At 44.2% G+C, this 24,270-nt stretch overlaps 13 protein-coding genes across 13 annotated transcripts; 6 read left to right on the top strand and 7 right to left on the bottom strand.

Annotated features, from left to right (window-relative positions):
- Positions 1 to 1,647: 1,647 nt before the first annotated feature.
- On the top strand, positions 1,648 to 2,592 carry KUCA_T00000245001 (uncharacterized protein; the record flags this gene model as incomplete). Its single annotated transcript, XM_022604766.1, has 1 exon — positions 1,648 to 2,592. The coding sequence occupies one exon, from the start codon at positions 1,648 to 1,650 to the stop codon at positions 2,590 to 2,592; it is 945 nt and encodes a 314-aa protein (XP_022456302.1).
- Positions 2,593 to 2,621: 29 nt separating this feature from the next.
- Positions 2,622 to 3,009, bottom strand: KUCA_T00000244001 (uncharacterized protein; the record flags this gene model as incomplete). The annotated part of the gene is made up of 2 exons (XM_022604765.1): positions 2,622 to 2,923; positions 2,979 to 3,009. The coding sequence occupies 2 exons, from the start codon at positions 3,007 to 3,009 to the stop codon at positions 2,622 to 2,624; spliced, it is 333 nt and encodes a 110-aa protein (XP_022456301.1).
- A 212-nt stretch (positions 3,010 to 3,221) lies between these two features.
- On the top strand, positions 3,222 to 3,909 carry KUCA_T00000243001 (uncharacterized protein; the record flags this gene model as incomplete). Its single annotated transcript, XM_022604764.1, has 2 exons — positions 3,222 to 3,235; positions 3,300 to 3,909. 2 exons carry the CDS (start codon positions 3,222 to 3,224, stop codon positions 3,907 to 3,909), a joined length of 624 nt encoding a protein of 207 aa, XP_022456300.1.
- Positions 3,910 to 4,011: 102 nt separating this feature from the next.
- KUCA_T00000242001 (uncharacterized protein) lies at positions 4,012 to 5,334 on the bottom strand (the record flags this gene model as incomplete). Its single annotated transcript, XM_022604763.1, has 1 exon — positions 4,012 to 5,334. The coding sequence occupies one exon, from the start codon at positions 5,332 to 5,334 to the stop codon at positions 4,012 to 4,014; it is 1,323 nt and encodes a 440-aa protein (XP_022456299.1).
- Positions 5,335 to 5,549: 215 nt separating this feature from the next.
- On the top strand, positions 5,550 to 6,754 carry KUCA_T00000241001 (uncharacterized protein; the record flags this gene model as incomplete). The annotated part of the gene is made up of 2 exons (XM_022604761.1): positions 5,550 to 5,606; positions 5,666 to 6,754. The coding sequence occupies 2 exons, from the start codon at positions 5,550 to 5,552 to the stop codon at positions 6,752 to 6,754; spliced, it is 1,146 nt and encodes a 381-aa protein (XP_022456298.1).
- Positions 6,755 to 6,888: 134 nt separating this feature from the next.
- Positions 6,889 to 9,099, bottom strand: KUCA_T00000240001 (uncharacterized protein; the record flags this gene model as incomplete). Its single annotated transcript, XM_022604760.1, has 1 exon — positions 6,889 to 9,099. The coding sequence occupies one exon, from the start codon at positions 9,097 to 9,099 to the stop codon at positions 6,889 to 6,891; it is 2,211 nt and encodes a 736-aa protein (XP_022456297.1).
- A 220-nt stretch (positions 9,100 to 9,319) lies between these two features.
- KUCA_T00000239001 (uncharacterized protein) lies at positions 9,320 to 12,259 on the bottom strand (the record flags this gene model as incomplete). Its single annotated transcript, XM_022604759.1, has 1 exon — positions 9,320 to 12,259. One exon carries the CDS (start codon positions 12,257 to 12,259, stop codon positions 9,320 to 9,322), a length of 2,940 nt encoding a protein of 979 aa, XP_022456296.1.
- A 217-nt stretch (positions 12,260 to 12,476) lies between these two features.
- On the top strand, positions 12,477 to 13,179 carry KUCA_T00000238001 (uncharacterized protein; the record flags this gene model as incomplete). Its single annotated transcript, XM_022604758.1, has 2 exons — positions 12,477 to 12,508; positions 12,633 to 13,179. The coding sequence occupies 2 exons, from the start codon at positions 12,477 to 12,479 to the stop codon at positions 13,177 to 13,179; spliced, it is 579 nt and encodes a 192-aa protein (XP_022456295.1).
- Positions 13,180 to 13,254: 75 nt separating this feature from the next.
- KUCA_T00000237001 (uncharacterized protein) lies at positions 13,255 to 14,292 on the bottom strand (the record flags this gene model as incomplete). Its single annotated transcript, XM_022604757.1, has 1 exon — positions 13,255 to 14,292. One exon carries the CDS (start codon positions 14,290 to 14,292, stop codon positions 13,255 to 13,257), a length of 1,038 nt encoding a protein of 345 aa, XP_022456294.1.
- Positions 14,293 to 14,526: 234 nt separating this feature from the next.
- KUCA_T00000236001 (uncharacterized protein) lies at positions 14,527 to 14,994 on the top strand (the record flags this gene model as incomplete). The annotated part of the gene is made up of 1 exon (XM_022604756.1): positions 14,527 to 14,994. The coding sequence occupies one exon, from the start codon at positions 14,527 to 14,529 to the stop codon at positions 14,992 to 14,994; it is 468 nt and encodes a 155-aa protein (XP_022456293.1).
- A 338-nt stretch (positions 14,995 to 15,332) lies between these two features.
- KUCA_T00000235001 (uncharacterized protein) lies at positions 15,333 to 16,151 on the bottom strand (the record flags this gene model as incomplete). Its single annotated transcript, XM_022604755.1, has 1 exon — positions 15,333 to 16,151. The coding sequence occupies one exon, from the start codon at positions 16,149 to 16,151 to the stop codon at positions 15,333 to 15,335; it is 819 nt and encodes a 272-aa protein (XP_022456292.1).
- A 1,074-nt stretch (positions 16,152 to 17,225) lies between these two features.
- Positions 17,226 to 19,793, top strand: KUCA_T00000234001 (uncharacterized protein; the record flags this gene model as incomplete). The annotated part of the gene is made up of 1 exon (XM_022604754.1): positions 17,226 to 19,793. One exon carries the CDS (start codon positions 17,226 to 17,228, stop codon positions 19,791 to 19,793), a length of 2,568 nt encoding a protein of 855 aa, XP_022456291.1.
- A 192-nt stretch (positions 19,794 to 19,985) lies between these two features.
- KUCA_T00000233001 (uncharacterized protein) lies at positions 19,986 to 24,182 on the bottom strand (the record flags this gene model as incomplete). Its single annotated transcript, XM_022604753.1, has 1 exon — positions 19,986 to 24,182. The coding sequence occupies one exon, from the start codon at positions 24,180 to 24,182 to the stop codon at positions 19,986 to 19,988; it is 4,197 nt and encodes a 1,398-aa protein (XP_022456290.1).
- Between the last annotated feature and the right edge of the window lie 88 nt (positions 24,183 to 24,270).

Raw genomic sequence — 24,270 nt, 5'->3', positions numbered from 1 at the left:
TAGCGGTTTCTAACACCGTTTATGCAATCTAATCTAATAAATTTGACTTTTAGATTCTGTTTTTCGCATCAGTGATCTCAAAAAAAACTTGATAACTTTTCTTACAGATGATAATGCTGTCCTTTATGGTTACATTCTAGGATGTAGTAAAGTCTGTGCGGATCGTCCCCCAAACCGGGTTTTTGCCGTTTAGGTTAGATTGCGATATAAGGGTATTTATACTGATTGAGTATTGAACTGCTGAGCCGTGATGGGCTTAATGTGTATATACCTTCTTAAACTATGAACCACAGTAGTCCTTGGCGTTGTAGCGCAATAGAGTATGATAGCTTACTAAAGGGTATTGAAGTAACCTCTGTGCAGTTTACGAAATATGTTTATATGATAGGAAAGCGCGTAGGTCTGTCTATCATTTTGTTGCTTTGTTTGATTTCTGAGGAACTTGAGCATTTTCTGACTGAAGAATGATCGGGCTTGAGGTATACAGAGCAAATTGTGAAGAATAGTGGAAAGGTTTGACTTCTCCACCGGTGCTTTGGAACATTTTGAGTACAACCGTCTACAAGAGGATGGAGTGGTTGGTGATCTGGATGAGCTTCATGGGTTTTGTTTCCTTAATTTTCTCTCGGGCTCGCCCTACCTTGGCCTGTATTTGGATGTAATCATGATATAAAACAAGATGTTTGTTCCGTAGAGCTCTCTGGTTTTGGACTCCTTTAGGATATTTAATGTCTTTTGAAGTGAATCCGTAGATCGATTGTCCCTTCCCTTATGTCAATATTTCAATGTTGAGGATACTATAGATACATGCATGAAAGCTTTGCGAATATAACTTCCGCAGATTTGCCTACAGAGGGATTGAGTTTAGTAGCCACTGTACTCTAGTTGAATTTCTTGGTTTGGGAAGCATGGCACATGCTGAATCATATCTGCCCGTATTGGATTTGTGAATTCAGGCTTCAAACTATGAAAACGTCATGATTTAGTATTGTGGCTTGTTGATTTCGGCTTGTTTGAGCTAGTGTTGAATTAAGTGACCACGCTGGTATTATAGTCGCTTCTACGAGTTGCCCCAATTCCCTTTCTTAAGTTTACAAACCGGCTTAGTTCCTAGTGTCATTTTTCTTTTGATGTTTTTTTGTAGTAAGAGTTTTTTTTTCTAGTACTAGTCTACGTTCTTCTTAAGCTGGAGTTAATTCCAATCAGATATTTTTTTTCCTGGTTTCTCTCTTTTCTAAACGAGTGTGGTTTCTGAATGGTCTAGTTTTGGAGCTTACGGCCCTATAATTTTTACCGTCTTAGATTACTTTTGGGTTTCTCTCATTTTCCCTCTTTCATACACGCGTCTATAATTTCACTTTAGGTTTTTTGTACAGTCAGGGATCCTGTAGCCCTCACTTTTTGAAATTTCGATCAAGAGGGTTTGTGTCTTCTCACTCATTGGGAAGTTCTTGCTATTTCGGTTCTTCGTGGAATTAAATGAATAGTTGGGCGAGATGCACTGGGGTGCCCCACATTGTACATTTTTCTGGTGTGTGCAGGGCACACTTCTAGGTAAGGTTCTCGTTGAAGCTATTGTGGCCTTTACCCTGAAGCTGTTCTTGTGGCGATAGATTCTGCTGCAACTTTTCTTGAAAATTGGTAACTATGCTGTTCTCTGCAGATTTTGATGTTGATGGACGCCTTGCTGTAATTTCAGGTGGCTCTCAAGGTCTGGGTGCCGCTCTGGGACGGCTTCTGTTCTCCAAGGGTGCAAGTGTGGTGATTGTGGCCAGGACGGAGGCTAAATTATCGAAGACAGCCAAAGAAATCGAAAATTTTAGGGTCAATTCTAATCAGAAAGTCTCATTTGTGAGTGCTGATTTGACATTGTACGAGGAATGTGAGAAAGTCTTTACCAGCATTGAAACTCCTGATATATTGATAAACTGTGCTGGATACTCCCATCCTGCTCTTTTCCTTGATCTGACTGCGACAGACTTGAAGCAAGGCATCAACACAAATTACAACTGCGCTGCCTTTTTCACGCATGCTGGACTGAAGAAAATGGCTAAAGTCAAACCCCAGCATAGGAGACATATCCTGTTTTGCTCCTCAGTGCTCGCGACATATCCCTTCATAGGTTATGGCCATTATGCGCCTCTCAAATCTGCTGTGAAGACGCTTTCCGATGTGCTGAGGCAAGAGTGTCTAGTGTATAACATCAGGGTGGAATGTGCGTTTCCCGGGAACTTCATGTCCGAAGGCTTTGTCGAAGAGGAAAAGACAAAACCGGAGATCACAAAGCAGATTGAGGGCCCTTCTGAAGCAATAAGCGCTGATAAATGTGCCGAGATAATTTTCAGGGCGATCGACAAAGGTTATGACTACATTACGACGGATACCCCGGGTTATTTGTTAAGTACCTTTGTTTTAGGCAACAGCCCGCGACAATTCTGGGTTTTTCAAGTGATTATTGCATTCTTTGTGAGCTTGTTTGCTCCAATTGCTAATGTGTTCGTCAACAGAATGATCAAAAAATACTTTGAAACGCATCCTATCCCTGGTCTAGATGATGATACATCGGATGTGAAAGGGTCGTCTTCAGATTGAGGGTTCACCGTATATATAATCATATGCATCTATGTATCTTTTTTACCAGAAAGGCTCTCAACGTTGCTCAAGAGCTTTTGCCCAGCCTCAAACCATTGTATAGAGTACAACCAATTCACGCTTTTTGTCAACTCAGCGTTCCATATATCCTTTGCTGTTTCTAGGGTGGTTGCACGGGAGGTGTAGTTTATGATGTCCGACTTGGGTATTATGGGTTCATTTCTCGATTCCAGTATACTCTCATATTCTCTGATGCTGGAACAAACGATGTCCCTGTTCTTGCGAATTTGCAGAGCAGTTAAGTAGGTCAACGAGGCCGTCAGCAGAACGCCTTATAAAAAGTTAGAGTCATCGAAAAAATCAGCAGAAGATGAAGTTAAACGTACCTCCTAAAAATCCATGTATTCTACCGCCCATTTTTGTCAAACACGAGTGGAAGATGTCTATTAATCCCCGAAAGATTGCTGAAAAGATGTTTATTAAATGATCCAGTTACAGATGGTCGTTTCGGGGTTACGCAGCCCTGGGAAATGTGTGCTGAACATTTCCGGTGGAGTTTTTCGTCAAAAGACCTCGAGACCGTTTTCAAATTATCGAGAGTTTCCGTTAGTTACAAAGCAAGAGCAAATATGGTTTGGGGAAGGTATGCAATATAGAATTATACTCATATTTTATGTCTCACGTGGTTTACTAACAAACCCTCAAAGAAATGCTCAAGATGTGCGTCTGACGCTAATGAACTTATGTTCATCGTTGATAAAGCATGAATCGATACAGACCACAGCGGCCAAGGCCAAAAGAACACAAAGGATGATAGAGAACCTCATAACAAAGGCTAAAAAAACAGATAACGTCGAGTACTCTTTGAAAAAATGCAAGGCCAACCTGTTCGAACATAGCACAACGATTCCAAAGCTATTCAATGTCATTGCTCCAAGATATGCCGATAGACAGGGTGGTTACACGAGAATCTTGAAACTTGAAAACCGTTTCGGTGACAATGCACCTCAAGTTATATTGGAACTGGTTGACAATGGTGAGAGGGAAATGAAGTTTTGGTTGATGGCAAAGGTTGTTGCAAGGTTAGAGCTACAAGGTCTCCCAGTCAATGCCTTGACGCAAAAAAATGTGGACGCTTTGCTCATGCACCGCTCAGAAGAAGATTTCAGAAAGCTTGTGGACATATGCAAGAAAGAATTTTTCAATGAGCCAGGTTCTCTGGACAATCTACCCAGAATTGAAGAGGACCGTCCCGTGAAATCCGTGTTCCACAGGAATTTCCAGGATTATGAGATTGTTCCGCGTGAGGCGAAATAAGAGGAAGAGGAGGTTACGAAGAAGGTTTTGTATATATGAACGAGTGAGAAAATGAAAACAACTATGCGTACACTATCATGTATAAAGAACTAATTATAACACTCAAGAGGACTCTTTTTGAAGAGCAGCCATTAGAATTTGGTTTGATCTGAAAGAAAGACCCTTTGTCTTCTTTATGACTTGCTGGTAAACACTATTAGCTGGATGATTCATGATAACCGTACCCTCGCTTTCGTTGATTTTGGCGTCCATCTTGGTATCGCGGATGAGGTTGGCGATCCATTTTTCTCCTTCATCTTTGGAGAGGTTCAGAGAAGCGGATAATTGTTGGAGGTCCATCTTTTCATGAACTCTGCAGTAGACTCCAAAGATCAGATGTCTGGCACTTTCAAGAAACTGGCCGGCACCGTTGGACAGGAAAAAGTCAGCCTTGATCACAACCTCCACTTCTGTCAGCTTGGCTATCGCGGCTTCGAAGTCAAAGTCCACGTACAAAGCTCTGATGAACTCGGTAAGAGGATCCTGGTATTCGTATTGCTCTTGGGAAACCACGCGGATCAAATCCCTGAGTCTCTTTTGGAACTCAAAAGAGGAGTGATGCTTTGGGGAAGTGGAGACAACTGCAGCCACCAAATACCTCAAAATCCAGGGACAGGAGGCCTGGATAGTTGAGAGATAAGTGGACGAAAAGAATAAGTCAGACAGTTGCTCCAAACCGTTTTCAATGTTGAAATAAGGGAACAAAGACCAGTGGATAACCCAGGTTCTGTGGTGGAGTTGAGTGAGAGGATCACTGAAGGATCTAGAATCGATGAGCTCACGAAGCTTGACCAGCTCCTCAAGAGCAGTATCCCATTCAAGACTGATAATCTCAGATGCCAGTCTACCCCAAGTTGCGCTGATGTTCAAATCAGAGTTGGTGGAAAGAACCCTGAAGTTATTGAGAAGATCGGAAGCCATCATATAGTCTCCTCTGTTGTATTGGAGCTGGCCGAACTCGTACAGTTCCAACACCTTTTCTTCTGTAATTCCGTGTTCCTTTTCCAAGAACTGTCTGTTGTATTCTTTGTCCTGCTTCAAGTGCTCCTGAACAGATTGCTGGGCTAGAACGTTCAAGGTCTCTTTGGTCTTCTCGTCCAATCTAACAAGCTCCTTCTGCACAAATTCCTCCTTCTCAAGAAGTTCTTTTGGAAATTCCTTACCAGGATACAAATTAGAGAACTTTGACTTCTCAAATTTGACCATGTAAGTGTCCTTCAACAGATCGTAGGACAATTGCGTGACGGTGTTCTCATCGTAAATGAGATCTAGAGCCATGATCAACGGGTAGATCAAGTGACGGTCCAAAAAAGCAGTCAGCTTGGGCGTCAGATCATACTTGCGAGCAAGCTCAACCTCAGTAGCTGATAGTTCTGATTCGGACATTATAGCGTGATGGTGTTGTGTCTTTCAACTAGGCTCCTCAATCGTTGGTGTTGAAGCCAAAGAAAAATTCGACACTCGAAATGGGGTAGTGTGAATACTGATTACTTCCTTATGTAATCTATACTTGAGGCTACCCACACGTTACGCGTTGCATGTAAGCGTGAATCATGCTTCACTAATATCCTTCACAGTTCATAAATAATTCAAAGCAAAGCATGAAACAGGAGGTGTCTGAATTTCTCTCCAACGAGTTGTTCTCGGAAAAAAGGGTAGTAAGTGTATCTGCTTTTTCCCGCGAATTCATATCAGAGTCCTAACGTTGATTATTCAGATATCGTACAGAACTCTGAGCCGCGAAACAAATATTTCAATCGACGATGCCAAGAGGGAACTATCAGAGTATAGAGATCAGTATCTTGAGAAAGTGAAAGCTACATATGTTTTGATAGGAAAGGCGAGCGCCCAACCTGGCACCAGGCTGACGATTCAGCTCTCAACAGCACAATCATTGTCTCAGACCAAGTCTTCTTTCGAAATCATTGAAAGTGAACATATTTACAGTCTCTCGGTATCTACGCCTGATTTGAAGAGTTTGTGCAATAACGAAATGGTGACTCCTTGTGATGCAAAGCAAGTGCTACCTATCAAAGGACCAGAGATTGTGTTTTTGGACACCGGGATCAGGAGACCAATTCCAGTTTCGGAACCAAAGAGAGAGCCAAAGAGAGAACCAGTGGCGCGTGTAGCGTCACGTTCTGAGACGAAAAGCGTTGACACAGGACTGAAGTCAGGTTACGTTTCGCGTAAAACTGTAAATGCAAAAACTGAGCCAAAAGCTCAAGCAAAACCCAAGTATCAATACGTTTCGCGGAAAAATGAACCCAAAAGGCCAGTTGAGAAGGTGATAGTTGGCTCAGTGGATGTTGATGATATTGAAGAAGGTCACTTGCCAAAGAAGTCCAAAATTGAGCTTGAAGAGGAAAGGAAGGAGAAGGAAAAGCGCCAGGAGGAACTGGAGAAACTTTTTGACGACGATGACGACTTTGATATGGATGATGATTTTGCAGAGGCTACGGTTGAAAAGAAGGTTGCATCTCCAGTTGTGGACACTGTAGAACTCAAGGGTCAGGATAGTCCAAAGACATCGAAGCTGGAGATTGAGCAGGCACCAGAAGAAGAGGTTGCTGATGCTGTTAACACTAGGCCGATCTCTGTTGAGCCTGAAATTGAAACATATGTGGATGAAGATGGCTATACGGTTACGAGAACCAAAAAAGAGGAAAAGAAGTCGGCTCCACCAGCCTCTTCATCTTACACATCGCGAAAGAAAGCTGAAAAATCTGATCCAGTTCCAAAGAAGCCTAAATCTAAGGCAAGTGGTCAGCAAAGCAATCTATTGAGTTTTTTTGGAAAGAAATAGCATTCCAGGATACAATGAATCATGGTTTGGGATCTGAAATGCCTCGCATGGTATTCGTATGTAGTATACCAATTTACAACTTCTTAAAGACATATTATACAATCATCAAAGATTTCCTCTATGACGTGACACTCTCATAAGCGGCACCCCAAAAGTTGTAGCCTGACATCCGAATCCGCCTTCAAATCTTCCACAATCTCTCCTCTGGTGTGTTCAAAGGCTGTGCTCAGCTCGGTACGGCTAATGGCGATCTTCTCCAAATCCTCTTCTAGGTTTGAATGATACAGCGAAAGCGACTCGTCGATTGTTCCCACGGTCCTGAGTTGGATCGTTGAGATCAAGTCACTGATACCGTCGAAGAATTCTTTGTCCAGATCACAAAACTGTAAGACTATTTGAATGAGGTTTTGGATATGTTGAAAATAGAAGACTCCGGAAACTTTCCCCACTGCAGACTTGCTTGTGTGCTGAAGGAGTGTGTGTCGTGATATCGATGTAATATACGTCTGGTGAAGAGTTCCGAGCTCATCCAAAGTGAGCATGTTGTAGTCTGATTGCTCTTCTTCAATGTTCTGTGGGTTTGCAACTATCCTCTGAAGAGCGAGTGGACTCAGTGGTAATGCCTTCTCGGTCCCTGAGCCTTTCAGCAAAGAATGTGAATCATTCAAATTTCTCATCAGCTTGTCAAAGCCTGGCGTTATGATATCCTCGTCAAAAAACAGACACAGTTGGCCAATCAAGGATAGCATCAAATTGCGAGACGCATCAAACTTCTTCAGGTTCTCTACTATCCAGATACACTGTTTGTCCAAAATCGACATGGAAAAAAATGGATCACTGCGCAGGGACCTTTGGATTCTCCGAATGTCAGTCAAGAGTCTTCTTGGTAACCGCTTCCGACATAAGGAAGATTTCCGGAAAGATGTACTGAGCTGGTACGAGCAACGATGAAGTTGTAATAAGAAGTTGAACATCCTCAGATACTCTTTGGCACTTCTTTTACCCATGCATATCACGAGATCAAGCTCTTCTTTCACCTTGAAATCAAGTGTATAAAGGTCCCAGCCGATCTTTCCGTTTTCTTGGTCAAATAAGATCGCATCTATGCGGTTTTTGTACGAATCTGAAAACCCCCGTATACTCGTTTGTCTCATGGAGTTTTGCAATAACGAACTCAGTTGTTGGGGATGAATGGAAAACGAAGGACGCGACAAGATATCATTGGATCCTATTACCAAGTTCTCGATGAAGTCTCCTTTGCCCATTAGCATGATATCACGAAGCACGCGGAGCTCTCCCACTAAATCAAGATTGTTGTGAATAATATAATTGAGATATGCCATGACTTTTTTGTGCAGTCTTCTGATCTCATGTTGGAAGCTCTCAGTGAACACAGTATTCACGGACTGGTTCAATCCAGATTTGCGAAACTCTTGAGAGAACGTGTGAACCTGAGATTTCTGATGACAGGTGAGCAGAAGATAATTTAGCGTCTTTCCGATCTCATAAATCTGCTTTGCAATATCCCGGGACAAAAACGCAGGAACCTTTTCGGGTATAAACTGAGCATCTCCAGCAGTGACATTTCTGGACCGACTACTGGTGCTGCTAGAGCTGACAAAAAAGCCCTCCTCAATTGCTGCATCCACCTGCAACGATCCAGTCTGAAGCCAAGAGCACATCAGCTCGTGAAATGGCTGAGCCATCTCTGGAAGAATCTGCAAAGCCAGTTGCTCCAGAGCTTTGTCTCCACCAATAAACTTGTACACAAGAGAGAGCAAGGCATCAGGATCCATGTTCAAATTGCATGCGAGAAACCAAAGGAACCTCAAGGCATCGATCTTGGGGCGTAGAAACGCATATAGGTCACATAGTCGCAATTCGAAATTCTGAAATTCCTCATTGATGGCTTCTTGATAACTTGTTAATTGCCTTTCAATAGCACAAACAAGACCAAGTTTCACCATGGAGGTCATCTGCGACTTATTCTCGATGATCTGGCGTAGACCTCTGAATATACATGCTGGCTCGATGAAGTCATGGAGATGTTGCGAAATATTCAGGTCTATATTTGATGGAATTTTCACTCCTTCTGCAGTATAAGAAAACAATTCGGTTGTTTCTCCCACCAAAGCATATTCCAGGTTAGCTATAATTTGGGCTTCACTGAGCTGAGGAGCTTGGTGTTCAGCGTATACATCTCTGGGTGGTTTCCTATCTGATTTTGAAGTCGGCCTCGAATATGAACTTGACGCATAAACATTCGTCGAATCTCCCATGATTCCTGACGGAGTCCTCATGGAGCTTCGTTCTTTCAGGTGGTCTTCGGGAGTGCCAAGGATCATGACTCAGATTTGATATACCTGATGATTGATGGATGGCCCTCTAGAATCAAATCTGAAGCTTTGTAGAATTGCAGATAGTGACAATCAATCAGATTTGATTAATAAGTGTGCTTCGTGTTTATAATATATGTGGTTTTCCTGTTCAGAAGCAGTCATAACGCGTAAATTGATAAAAAGATAGCTATCCTAAAAAGTAAACACTGGGTTGAGTGGTACACTATCATATATTGAGACCCTCAAAGTCTTCCATTAGCACCTTCCCCAGCTCCTCTTGGAAAAACTCGTCGTCCCGGTTATATTCGAGTGGACTCGCCGAGAATTCGTGTCCGTAGTGCGACAAATGATAAAAACGAACAAGCGATCTCAGGGCATACTCCTGGTCGCATGCTTTTCGAATACGGTCAGTAGCCCCAGCCGGTATTGCGTTTGACAGCCACCCATCCTTGAGACCAATTTTTTCGAACAGATAAACATACGATATAAGGTCCATGTTATTGGATCTCCATTTCTTGCCATTGAACGGAATAATGAGTTTGATGATCTTCAATATTGGCTTGTACAGGTGAACATTGTAGAAGCTCAAGTAAAATCTCAGAGTCTCAGATGGCCGAGTCTCCAAAAACTCAATCGTCTGTCTTATCTTATTCTTCGAAATTGTCATGTACAGCGAGTGGAACAGGTTGGTCAAAATGAAGCAGTGCCTCCGATTTATCTTGCTGATTTTCTCCCGTTTGAAGCCAAAAGGCGCGAAAACACCTCCTGTAAACCGCACTCCACTCTCGATACCATCATCTGGCTGCTCATCATCAACAGGTAATGTATTGGAAGCTCCACTTGAGCATGAAGATAAAGCCAACGACTGCTTAAAAAAGTCGTAATCTTTGAACTCGGAAAGCTTCTCGTAGCTGCAGTAAACCGTCTTGTTGGTGGATTCGAGATCATCTCCGTAATCCAAGGAAGAGGATATCTGAGATTTTTGGAAATTTGAGTTCAAGAACCTGAGTAACGTAGGGAAAAAACCGTTGTCAAGAAGTAAACCATTAAAATACTCAAACTTCAAAAAGTGAGACAGCTTGAACCATTTCTGAAGCATGAATGCAGTGGAAGATGTAGCCTTCAGTGATATTTCCTTTAGTTTTTGAATTTCAAGTTGTTGCTTCTCCCTTTTTGTAAGTTCTGCGGCAGACTTTTTCTGGAGTTCTATCAACTTCTCGATTTCCTTCTCAGATTGTGGTACTCTCTCAACATTTGAGCTCATGATCTTCATGAATACAACCACCAATGAGTCCAGGTTTTTCAGACCAAGAGAATAGAATTCCTCCACATACATTAAAGATGTAACCTCATCAACGAAAAGGGGATTCTTTTTCAAGTCCTCCGAGGAGAAATCACAAATGCCCTTGTCAACCTCATTTTTGGCATTTTTGTCGCTTGTTATCTGACTTTCATGAAGAAATTCTTCCAATGTCGCAATCATTTGCTTAGTGTAAATGTCTTGTCGCACATTGGAGAAGAATAGCTCACCAGCCTGCTGGATGCTATAGGGCAGCTGGTCGTCAATATCTATAGGGTATATGTTTGGAAACGATGGATTCGTGAAAAAGAACTTTTTTGATCTCCCGTTCAAGTTTTCTTCGTTCAATGAGTTGCTGGAAAAGCTCCCACCAAGGGCTGGTACAAGCCTAGGGGAGGTTGCCGGCGTAGCGATGTGTATGTCAGGGACATTATTAGGAGTTTTTTTTCCATTCTCGATCTGTGGGTTAAACAAAATTGATTGCACAACCTCAATTGAAGACATTGAGCTGCTTCTGCTGAGAGTTGTTGTCTCAAGAGATGACGGTTCCGGAGACTGATCCTCCAGAGTCATGTTCAAGAGAGCTGGAAGCTCAACTGTTTGAGGCCTTAACGATGGGTATCTGGCAATGAGCTCATTCTTGTAGAGATGATAATCAAAAGGTGTGATCTTCTCCCATTTCTCAGATGTTTTATCAGTTTCCAGCCTTGCCTTTAAAAACTCTTTTGTGGCTTTATATCTTCTTGAGTCCCCGAACAACAATGATACCGACTTCCAAAGAAGCATCAGGATGTTTCGTATTCTGATGTTATGAGGAGTACTCACATTCTGTGTTGTCGTCTTCTTTTCGTCAGAGTCCGAAGCCAACCACCTCCACTTGTCAATAATGCTTAACATCCTGGGCAAAAAGTTCAACGTTGACAGTATTTGCGACAGCCCTCTCATTTGCTCAGACACCAAATTATCATCCTTTGAGTCCAAAAATACTGTAATGGATATGTACAAGATGGTCAGCGAATAAAACAGTTCGTCATCCCAGGTCTGACCATCTTCAACTGGAGATGAATCCATAGTTGCAAGAATGGCATCAGCCTTCTCAAGAATAACATTAGCCACAACTGAGAGGATTGACTTAGATTGGCCATCAATTTTGTAAGCAGTGAGAAGTAAAGGCGCAAACATTCTTATGCGCTCCAATTGATGGTCTGTTCCATTTATGTTCCCGTAACTCCCAAGCGAAGAATATAAGATATAGACAAGCTCTTGCAAAAGACCAAAACTACCTCGTTTGGGGTACTCGAGGTTCTTCAAAAGTCTGGTGAGACAATTTTTCAATGCATTTTTCTGAGATGTAGCTCCCTGGTCATAAAACTTTCCAAAATCACTCGATTTCTCTGATATCAACTTCAGCTTGGTCATGCATCTCATATCAGAACTCGTGAACCAATCTCTGATTTCCTCAGAAAGCAACCCAGAATCAGTATACTCATACTCCAGCTCCGGGTATTCCAATACAATGTTGAAATCGTTGATTTGATCCTCGGCCTCACCAGCTGTCATAGGACTGGGAACCGGGGACGGCAAGATCTCATTTGGGTCCAACGGTAGGTCCTCCTCATCCACCGCGATTACCTCTTCGTTATCACATATGGAAGTCGGAAAAGTCTCGGGCTCAATCTCCTCGTTATTATTATCCGGAAATGAGCCCCCATTTCTTACCGGACTATGTTTGCCCTTTGGAGATTGGTTCTGGTGCGCGCGATGAGAAGAGCTTCTTCGCCTCGCTTGGAACAGCTCTGGCTGAGCACCAATATCTTCAATGTTAGCCTCCTCAAATAGAGCAGCTTCTCGTGAGATCTCAGGCATATTGGTCAACCGAACAAATGAAGAACTGGCAATTCTTGAGATGAATTCAGGAGACGGTTTCTAGAGAGACCTATCGCTTGATCCCATCACAATAAAGAACAGGCACGTGACCAGAAATGGAGAAGCCAAAACTCAAAAGGGGAACCACTTTTTCAACAGGCTGGTGGGTCCCACTGCAAGACCAATTCCGCGCCTATCGGAGGAGAGGGAGCTGGAAATGTTGGAACTCGACACTTGTATTGGCCTGAGGTAAGTAAGAATTTGAAAGGAAAGTGCTTCCGTGTTTTGCTGGCTAATACTGACTCTGGAAACGTAGAGTGAAGATTACGACGGTACTAGACACGATAATATCAGGCTCTATATACTCTTACAGTCCCGAAAATGAGCTCATTGCTCTTACATATGTCACTGATAGTAAAGTTGGCAAGAATACTACCGCGTTGAAATTTGTCAAGAGCTCCTTTATCAAATCCATTGCTATCACCAACAGAAAACAATCCTCCAAAGTCACCACCAAGAATGGTCCCAAACAAGACCCGAATACCCGATTCGGTTCATTTGAGTTTACGCCTTCATTAGTGAATACTTCTGAGCTGAATGCCAAACTGAGAAAATCGGAGCCCTCCTACAGGCGGAAGTTTTTGCTGGACAAAGCTCTGGAGTCAAGGTCCCACATCTCCAAAGAGGGCCGTGCAGTATTTGAGAGGCTCTTCAAGTTGTTGCCGGAAGGAGCAGTTAAATGGAGCAAAGATGATATTGTAATCTTTGACGACCATTTGAAGATTTCGAAGCCATACCGTTCCTCGGATTGCAAGCTCTGCAACGGCAAAGAAGACTCCACCGATTCTCAGATGGTGTATGTGCGCCAGATCGTGGCAGGGGAGTGGATTTCTTTCGATTCCGAGAGAAAAGGTGGCTGAGGCTACATAATCGCATTACATTAGACCAAAGAAAACCAGTGCATTGTACTCGTCGGATTTGTGTATGGAAAATTCCTAACTCCCAGACGGAAATTCAATTCCCATGGCAATAGACACTGACTGAACCACCGGTATGCCTTTCTGCCGGCTTCCCTTGTAGCCGTCAAGCTCAGTCGAGTCAAGATGCTTGCTGAATTCAAAGCGGGACCTGGGTATTCGTTCAACCTCAGTCTTCTTCAAGACCAGCAAATATTCCACCAGAACATTCAGCCAGAAGCTGCTGAGGCTTATGAGTACATTTCCTCTGTAGAAACGAAGATTCACCTTCTGGTCCTGGAATGACGATTCCAAGGGTATTTCGATGTGCAGTATGGATTGGTCCTCCACAGCCAAATCTTTTCTGTTATACTCTATACCCGCAAGATAGATGAGACGATCTCTCGCATTTGCAGGATAACTGTAGACTCCAATGGTAACACTGTCCCATAGACCAAAGTTCTGGGGATCTGGGGTCAGTTTGATGTGCTTCAAAGAATACCGGGGAGACTGAATTCGAGACAATCTCGTGAATTCACCAAGCATTTCTCGTATCTTCTCTGCATATCTGATATACCTCAATTGTGACTCAATGGTGACGCCGCAGTCTCCATAAATCTGTCTTCGCTGACCGAATAGCTGGCCGGCAGCTTCCGCACTCAAACCCTTGAACATCACAAGATAAGAACACACAAGCATGCCAGTTCTTCCCTTTCCATTCTTGCAATACACAAGGACGTTGTTGCCCCTTTTGATCTGGTCCTCCAACATTGTGGAGGCAGCCACAAGGTCTGCAAATGGAATGGCTTCGTGGTCTTTGGAGGGATAGCGTACAAGAAGACACTCGCTACCTTCAAAAGCCCTCATTTCCAGGGAAATGTCTTCCTCTGATCTCAAATCAAACAAGGTCCAACTGGCATTTTCAGAACCGTCTCTTTCCATTTGGCGTCTAGCATCTTCCACCGACGGCCGCCGCAGAGTATCGGGAAAGCCTACCGAAAGACCCGCGGAGACGTACAACTGGTCGGTGATCTTCGGGAAGAAATCTGGTATGAGCTCTGTCTCCAGAACTGTCATTACTCCAGACCCCAAAACAAATACTTTGGCTTCTGTCTCTCGGTTTCCCCCTTCACAAATGTGATACCTTCATACTTGGGCCCAGCAAGGTGCGGCGCAGCGTGTGGCGCAACACGGGGCGCGGGGGCTCAGCCATTCCCATTTTGATCCACGTCAGGCCCATTCTTTTGGCATTTCTTTCTTCGTTGATCTGTGGTTCTTTTGTTTTTATTTGCAAGTGGCATTAATCCAAATATGGCTGGTCCCGTTCTGTTAGGTTTATCGCACCCGATTCTATTGGGTGCACTAGGCGGCTTTGCAGTCGCCACAGCAATCATCAAGAGAGAAGCCATTCTGGAGTTTGTTGAGGATATAGCTTATAAAGTGGTTGATGCAGCTGAAAAACGCAAGGCTCGTCAGAAGGCTCAAATGGTGAGCATAAATTATGGATCGTCATACAAGGCACTGGAGTGGGATCGGGATCAAGACGAGACAGCCGACCCAACGGCCAATACCAGCGCTATTGCGGGTGACGATATATTGGAGTGGGTTTCATCAAGTCAAAATATGAGACATAGACATTCTTATGACCCGGAAACATCCGATGGTCCGTCAACTCCGTCTGAAAGTGATGCAGAAGAGGGAGACTCAGCTGGATCCAGGACAGCAGCGGCTAATTCGATCTCTTCCCTTTCAATTATTTCGCCCTCAGAGTTGGATTGAACCTGCCAAGTTCTTGGAGTGCTTTTGGTTGAATATGTATGACGTTGAGTGTGCTGTCAAACGACGATCTGAGGATTCCATGGTGAATCAGGAAACGGCGTTTTCAAGGGGTTATAGGTTTTGTTTCTGGTTTTATATTGGTTTTTACGTAATTTCAGTCTTTCGCATAAAGTTTGTCGTTGTTTGGACTTTTTTTTGAGGTCTAACTTGTAGTGGCCTCGGCCTAACTTATACATCACCTCTGTCCCAGCCTGCAGTGTGCCTTTTCTTCGTTCTAATTCAAAACTACAGCCTCTAGTCACGCAAAGCATGGACTAAACCGTATATCTCCCTTAATTTCAGCTTATTACCGCCAGTGTGATCAATAGCACCACCACTAACAGCACAAGCGTGACACACGACCACTTTCTTTTCTTCTTCTGATATGCGTCGGCCTTAGAGAGCTCATGAGAAGCTGCCTGATTATTGTTTGCGTATGTCAGCAAGTTGTCTTCAATAGTGTCGACACTTTGACCCTGTTGTTGCACCATTGCTCCCAGGTCCTTGAATATGGCATTTATATCTTCAACACCGTCCTGGATCCTGGCCACAGCATCCGATCTCTGCTCCAAAAGAGTAGCATGATACTCTAACTCAGCGTTCGAGATGCCGGTTTCTTGGGCCTGTTCTTGCAATTGCTGCTGCTGTTGCTGTTGAACCAAGAGTGGCGTCGTCTCGGAGGCGTTGAGTGTGTTAGTGGACTCCGTGTTCTTGCTAAACTGCTCAGATACTGTCACTGAATTCAATTTCTCCTCATATTGTCGCAAAATACGCTGGTAGTTTTTGAAGATCTCGAAACCCTCCTTCTGGAGCTTTTCCTCCGTGTACCGCAGCTGGGGGTCGGCTGAGCCCTTTAAAAGACCGGTGGATAAGTCAGTCAAGTGTTTATTCAACTGACCTTCCAGAACATCACACTGTCGCACCAGTTCTGAGGCCGAATTCCGCAGCTGTGTATTGTCTCTCTTTGTTCCCAGCTGTTGCTGGACCTTGTCAAACTTTGAAACCAACCCCACGAAACTCGACAGCTTCTGAGATATCGTGGTGGTCAAGTTTGACGTCGAGTCAATCAAACCAACCTTTTGTTTCTGCGATTCTATATCTATGTTTGCAAATGACATTGCAATTAAAAAGGTGCGAGTTAGCAATTGTGATAATAATCTAGAATGCACTCTTATCTGTAGAAGACTCCCGCCCTGTCTTTGTTCTGCCAACCAGGTGCAGTGTCACTAACTTCAAACCATTGAAGAAAAGCCAGCCCTCTCCGAGGAAACAGTCCTTGAGATGGTGCGGCTCAAAGATTGGCTGGAAATTGGGATAAAAGAAATCAAATTCTTGGTTTCGGCGCAAAAGCTTGTTCTTTGTATAAGCCTTAAAGACTTTTTACTTGAGTCTTTTTTGAAGGAAGCTTCTGAAATCATTTTTCGCAAAAAAGTTTTAGATTATCTCAAGAATCCTGGAAAACTCATATTTTACTTGATTATGCCCAAAACTATTCAGCAACAGGTGGTCTTTTAGCACAAAGATAAATTATTTTTCCTCAATAGTGGGGTACCTCATTAGTTATTAGAATCAACGATTTTTTAGGGGCAAATTGCCACAATCACTTTTCAAAGACATCCATTGTATGGCTCCAACCAAACGAGCCCACAGAGAGCGCCCTAACACACCACCAGCCAAATTTTTTTTTTGAAGATTATACCCAAAATTCCTGAAACTCAAAAAAGGCATGCGTTCAAACTGAGTTAATATGACCACCGTCAAATCTCTGTAAGAAAAACTCGTGATTCATTCAGGGTTGCTCAAACAAACACTCACAGGCAAGTTTTGGCGATACAGACGCACGTAATATAATGGCCGGATCGGGTAATCATAAGCCCTACAATACAGAACTCGTTTCGCACTCAAAATCTGCTTCTTTTAACCAATAATCAAACTTCTATATAAACACAATCCCCTAATCAAGATAATTATTTTAAATCTCAAATTTTTTATGTCTAGTCCTTTGAACTCCGAGGGCTTGCAAACTTGCTGATAAAGGCGGTTTTGCCACCGACACGACCAATCGACGCGCGTTCTTATCTTGCTGAAAAGTTTCCGATCTCCTTTGCAAGGTTCATCCAAGACACTTGAAATAGCTAGAAAAAACAGAACAACTGGTAATTGAACAAGACCTGTATTTTTACTTGCTCAAAATGACTCGCTCCAAAGCCGTTGTTGATACCAGTTCCTCAGAATCAGAGGCTGGAGGATTCATCAAGGACGATCCAGACTTGCGAAAGGCTCCAAAGAAATCCAGAGCAAACGGTACTAAAAAGGCGGCAGCATCAAAGAGAACGAGGTCTTCGAAAAGAGAGTCGAAGGCTAATGTCAGCTACATAGAGTCTTCAGACGAAGACGTTATTCCAGAAGACGACGCCACCGAACCACCTTTAAAGCGGAGCAAGACGAAGGCAAAAACCCGGGCCAAAGCTCCGAAAATCGAGAGCGAAGACGAGTATAAAGAAGACGACGATGACGACGAGGATGATGCAGATTTTGTTGATGCTTTGGAAGGGTTTGAAAGAGATCCCGAGGACGACGATGTGGTTATCATCAGAGCCTCTAGGTCCAGGGAAGGAAGCTCGTTCGTCAACCCTGTTTCCCTCACTGATGAAAGTGATCTCGAAGATGTGTTGAAGGCACCTGATGACGAGGATGATGTTCCTCTGGCACAAAGAAGCGATACTCAACCGGCCAAGAAACCACGCAAGAAACGTGCTCCTGCAAAACCCAAAAAACCCAAGGTGCCATATTTCACCAGGGCCACTGCAAAGTTGTACGAACACCACCCAGACTTGAAGGATGTGTTTCCTCATTTGGAGCTAACTGAACAGATAAAGCCTGAGCGTGCGCCACAACCGGAAGGGTTAGCAGTGAGATTGCTGCCTTTTCAGCAGGAGGGTTTGAACTGGCTTGTCAAACAGGAGAACAGTGTATATGGAGGAGGAATTCTTGCAGATGAGATGGGAATGGGTAAGACGATTCAGACTATTGCTCTTTTCATGGATGATCCTACAAAGAAGCCAAACCTGGTGGTTGCCCCTACGGTAGCCTTGATGCAGTGGAAGAGTGAAATTGAAACCCACACCAACAATAAGCTTAAAGTCGGAGTTTTTCACGGAGCAAACCGAGCCAAGAGCTCCGAGGACTTGTCAGAATTTGACGTGGTTTTGACCACCTACTCGGTTCTGGAGTCCTCGTTTCGTAGAGAAAGATACGGGTTTACGAGGAAGAATAAGAAAGTCAAGGAGAAAAGTGCCTTGCATGGCGTGCACTTTTATCGTGTCATTTTGGACGAAGCTCATAATGTCAAGGATAGACAAAGTGGTACGGCAAAGGCTGCAAACGAATTGAATACCGAAAAGAGATGGTGTCTTTCTGGTACTCCCTTGCAGAACCGTATTGGTGAAATGTACTCGTTGATCAGGTTCATGAAGCTGTATCCATTTTGCCAGTACTTCTGTACCAAATGTCCTTGCCGTTCTAACGAATGGAAGTTCTCGGATGGCCGCAGATGTGACTATTGTGATCATGCGCCAATGCTCCACACCAACTTCTTCAACCATTTCATGCTGAAGAACATCCAAAAACATGGTATAGAAGGTGAAGGTGCTACCTCGTTCAAACACATCCGTATGTTACTTAAGCATATTATGCTGAGGAGAACGAAGGTGGAAAGAGCAGATGATCTGGGATTGCCTCCACGTATCGTGGAGATCAGACGTGATGTGTTCAACGAGCAGGAGAAGGATTTGTATTCCAGTTTGTATGGTGACAGTCGACGTCGGTTCAATGATTATGTTGCTGAGGGTGTTGTTTTGAACAATTACGCTAACATTTTCACGCTGATCACCAGAATGAGGCAATTGGCCGACCATCCGGACCTGGTACTCAGAAGATTGGGAAGTAACTCTGTGGAGGCGTCTACCGAACTACTCACATCCGGAACAATTGTTTGCCAGCTCTGCGACGATGAGGCAGAAGAGGCTCTTGAGTCCAAGTGCCATCATCGTTTTTGTCGTATGTGCATTCGCGAGTACACCGAAAGCTTTAACGGTCGCGAAGACCAGCTCAAATGTCCAGTATGTCACATTGCTCTCAGCATAGACTTGGAGGGTCCTGCTATTGAGATGTCAGAACAGGCTGCAAGCAAGGGCAGTATCGTCAACAGAATAAAGATGGACGGTGACTGGAGGTCCTCCACGAAGATTGAGGCACTGGTAGAAGAACTTTACAAGTTGAGAAGCGACAGGCAGACCATAAAGTCGATTGTATTTTCTCAGTTTACCAGCATGTTGGACTTGGTGGAATGGAGACTCAAGCGTGCTGGTTTTGAAACCGTCAAACTTCAGGGCTCAATGTCTCCCATACAGAGAGAAAGCACCATCAACCATTTCATGCAGACACCTTCTGTTGAGGTATTCTTGGTATCTCTCAAGGCTGGAGGCGTAGCATTGAATCTGTGTGAGGCTTCTCAGGTATTCATATTGGACCCATGGTGGAATCCCTCTGTGGAATGGCAATCTGGAGATCGTGTTCATAGAATTGGACAGCATAGACCTGTCAAAATTACTAGATTCTGCATTGAGGATAGTATCGAATCCCGAATCATTGAGCTGCAGGAAAAAAAGGCGAACATGATCAATGCTACGATAAACCACGATGATGCTGCTGTGAACAAATTGACTCCGGGCGATTTGCAGTTTTTGTTCACAAGTTGATTGTTGAATATCCTTTGAATTTAGAGTATTAAATCTGGCAATATTTTTAATTGACCAGTAGGAGAACATACTGCATGTCAAACCCAATCCCATCGGTCGTGCATGTAAATGACGCATCTACTTTTGCTTTTGAATTTCTTTTTCTCATGATTCTGACTTAAACGTCTCTATATTAATGATAATGAGTCCTCCTCAGGCCGCACTCGAACGAGCGCCGGCACCAGATGCCAACAGCTGCAACGACTCCTCTGAAATCTCAACCTCCGGCAAAGACAACTCTCCCTGCTTGGATGGAGCAGGCAAGAAACCAACCTTGATAAGATAGGATATATACACACCCATGGACTTGACAGTGATACCATCACCATTGGAGAAGTCCTTTCCACCATTCCATCTGACATCTTCCTTCAAAGCCAGAACAGCGTTAGCGTCGTCCAGCTCAGGAGCTTTGGTGTCCTGGGGCAAATTGTCCAGAACAAAGTGCAGCAGTGGGAAAAGGGCAATATCACTAGCCCCACCAACCACGAACTTCTCCAATGAAACAGTCCATTTAACGTAGTCCTCAACACTGACATCGTAGCCGTACTTGGCAAGAGAGCCAAGGAACTCGTTGAACTTGATTCTTGGATGGCCAGTCACGTGAACAACTGGTAGGATCTCTTTGTTCTCTCCCCTTGGTGGATGCAAACCACATGCAGTCACAACACGCGAGACATGGTCCACTGGAACGGTGTTCACGGAGTTGTTGATATCAGGGTACTTGCCGAGCTCAACGCATCCCTTGAGCATACGCAGCAAGAAATCATCAGTGTTACTGGAGCCCTTGACAGAATCACCTTGAACGTAACCTGGACGAACAATGGCACCCTTCAATCCTCTTTCTCCAGCTTGCCTGACGATATACTCAGCAGCCCATTTGGTTTGGCCATAGCCATTTCCTAGACCGTGAGCAGATCCTTGCAAGTCGTCACTTTCTGGAATACCCGGCTTTCCAGCTTCAACCAACTCATCAGCCAATGAGACATAGTGCTCTGTGTCAAGAGTAGACGTTGAAGACACAAATACGAACTGCTTGGGCTTACCAACAGCTGCCATGTTGACAAGGTTGACCGTGCTGATAACATTGGCCTCTCTCATCTTTTGGTATGGGAAAACCCAGTGAACCATAGCACCGTTATGGATGATGCTATCGATGGTGTTGTTGAGCTTGGTCCATTCGTCAGCTGGCAAGCCAAACTGTTCTTGAGCCAAATCAGCAATCACCACCTGGATTCTGGACTCAAATTTGTCATCCCAGATGCCGTAGGTCTTTGCAGTTTTCTTGACTCTCTCGAGTCCTGCTTCCTTGTCCTTAGCACGGACATGAGCGTATACCACAACGTCCAGCTCTGGACGAGTCAATAGATCGCGCAAGATGTAGGAACCAAGGAATCCAGTAGCACCAGTCAAAAGAACATTGATACGTTCAGTCTGAGAAATATCAAGACGAGTTTTGTACGATTCCTTCAACATGGTATCAGCAATTGTCTTGGCATCTGCAGAGTAATCAACCGGAGCATCTTCGTCGTCTTCACCAGCAGCAGTTCCAGTGGCAAGTTGCACCTCTTCACCATCCTTGACTTTCGCGACCTCAGCAGCAAAAGCAGCAATTGTTGGATGCTTAAAGATGGTCCCCAAAGGCAAATCAACAATCAGCTTCTTTCTCAACTCAAAGATCATTCTGGTGGCCAAAATTGAGTGTCCACCAAGGTCAAAAAACGAATCTTCCGGCGATACAGTAGCAGGACGCTGTGGCAGAACATCCAGCCACAAATCACGAATTTGGGCTTGGAGTGGAGTAAACACTGAATCATCCTGCTCTTGAGAGGAGTACTTAGCAACAGCAGCCAATTGAGCTGTGTCAGGGAATGGCAGCTTAGGCTTGTCAACTTTACCATTTGGATTCAAAGGCAGTTTTGTCAATGGAACGATAATAGTTGGAACGGCATACGAAGCCAGTCTCTTCTTCAAATGGGCTTTCAAGTCCTTGATCAGTTCGCGGTAAAGCACTAGTCCCTTGACTATAGGGTCGTCCAGGTCATCAACCTCATCAGATTCTGACTTGAAGTTGGCCAATTCCGGCGAATCCTTTGGAACGATAAAGGAAATCAGGATGGGCTCTTCGTTCTTATCTCTGCGCACTAAAGTTACGTTCTCACGAACCAAAGGATGCTGCGACAGATGGGTGTCGATTTCACCCAATTCAATACGGAACCCTCTGATCTTGACCTGATCATCAGCGCGTCCAGAACACTCACAGTTACCATCAGGCAGGTATCTACCCAAATCACCGGTTCTGTAAAGACGATCTCTAGGACCAAGCCAACACTCTCTCCAAGGCTCTCCCTTATCAAGGGACTTATCCAACGCAGTCCATTTCTCAGGCGAAGTGTACCAGTTTGTAACGAATTTCTCCTTGTTCAACTCGTCGTTGTTTCTGTACCCCTCAGCCAAACCAGCGGCACGCACATATATCTCACCAACCTCACCAACACCACAAGTCTGGCTTCTGTCGTTTCTGTTAACAACAAGCAGTTGAACGTTCAACATACCCTTTCCTGCTGGCATAACATCCTTCTGGGACTCCAGGAAGGTGGAGTCATGGGTTCTGGAAGCAACCTCAAAGTACGAAACAGCACGCTGCGTCTCAGTGGTACCGTACATGTTGACGATGAACACGTTCTTGGCCAGTGTCTGCAATCTCAAACAGTCTCTCTTGGTCAGGATATCACCAACAAAGAAGGCGTGGTGCAAAGATGGAATCTCGGCAACTGCCTGAGCAGAAAGCAATTGGCCCATAGCTGGAGTCAAATGGGTGACGGTTGCTCCGTATTCAGACATCCATTCGGCTAATCTACCTGGAGTTCCAATATCATCAGATGTTGGAACCAAGAGCTGAGCTCCCAGGAAGAGAGGAGTGAACATATCTCTTTGAATAGGATCATGGGCAATACCTGACAACATGGTGAACTTATCGTTTTCAGTCAAACCAAAAGTCTTAGACATCCAAGGGAAGTAGTAAGCCAGCGAAAAGTGACGACCCAAAACACCCTTTGGAATACCCTCAGAACCAGAAGTAAACGAAAGAGTTGGATTTGAATCTGGACCAACAAGGACTCCAGTGCGCTGACTTTTGTACTGCTCGTACTCGGCCAAAACATCCTTTCCATCAACATCACCACCCAGGAGCGATCCGTCGTCTTGAATCTGCAAAGCAGGAATACGGGTTATCACGTTGAGCTCATCTCTGATGTAATCCTCAACGAGCTCGGACAAAACACCCGCTTTCTTGATGCCGATAACACCGGCAGGGTTCGCGACTCTGAGGTAGATGGTCTGTCTAGCTGGTGGATATGCAGGATCAATGACCGAAAAAGTAGCACCGGCCTTCAAAACTCCCATGACAGCAACCATGAGGTCAACACCACGATAGGCATAAATCATTACGACGTCTCCCCTTTTGATACCGTTTTTGACCAGATAGTGGCCCACGATGTTGGACGTCTCGTCAATCTGCTTGTAGGTAAAAACTCTGTCCTTTCCGGTCTTATCAAGGAAAGACTTGGTCTCAACAACACAGGTTCTGTCTGGGTGTTTTGCAGCATTATCACTGAAAATATCCTGAATGGCACCTCTGAAGTTTGACCAATCTAGATTGGCCGTGGGGTCTGGCAACAGATCCTTCTGGGATGGGGTAATCAGGTTAACCTTACCAATGGCCAAACTAGGATCAGCATTGACCTGAGAAATGAATTGGGCAAACTGCTCACCAAAGATAACCAATCTTGAGCTCTTATAAAGGATCGAATTGTAGAAAATGGTCAATTTTTCACCATCGGTAAAAATGGCCAGATCCCTCACCGAACCCTTTACGGCAGTGAACAGTTGCTGGTTGTCTCTCGATTTTTGGAAACTCAGTCTGAACAATGGAGGAGGCGAGCTAAGCTTCTTCTCACTTTGAATGTAGTCAGCTATGCTTGAAAGTGGAACTGCCTTGGAAGAGCCTTCGGCAAACTTAGCCGACACAGATTTGGCCAAGTCCAAGAACGACATCGTAGGCTCGATGGGAACCCTTACAATAAACGCATCGCTTCCAGAATCTGTTGCAATGACAATATCATTATCACCAGTGAGTCTATAAATCAGCACTGCAAAGACTGTCAAGGCGGCAGTGAACCCGGAAATTTGTGAGCTCTCATCAGTGTCAACCACTCCCGTTAAAGGCCCGATGTCCACCTCATGGGTGGCCTCCACAATCTTCCCAGTGTGTGGTCTGTTGTAATCTTGAGGTAGCACACTCAGCGTGGGGCTATCCAACTCTGAGGCCCAATATTTCAAGCTTTCAGACATTTTGTATTATGTTCGCTTTGTAAGGTCTGATGAATCTCTGGGGTCGAGATAGTCTGAAAATCAAAAATCTTCGAACAAGAGTCATTTC

This window comes from Kuraishia capsulata, genomic scaffold, assembly GCF_000576695.1.
Source record: "Kuraishia capsulata CBS 1993 genomic scaffold, Kuraishia_capsulata_scaffold_1, whole genome shotgun sequence".
Taxonomy (NCBI): domain Eukaryota; kingdom Fungi; phylum Ascomycota; class Pichiomycetes; order Pichiales; family Pichiaceae; genus Kuraishia; species Kuraishia capsulata.
The sequence above is the reverse complement of the archived record's forward strand: the minus strand, read 5'-3'. Positions and strand labels throughout refer to the sequence as shown.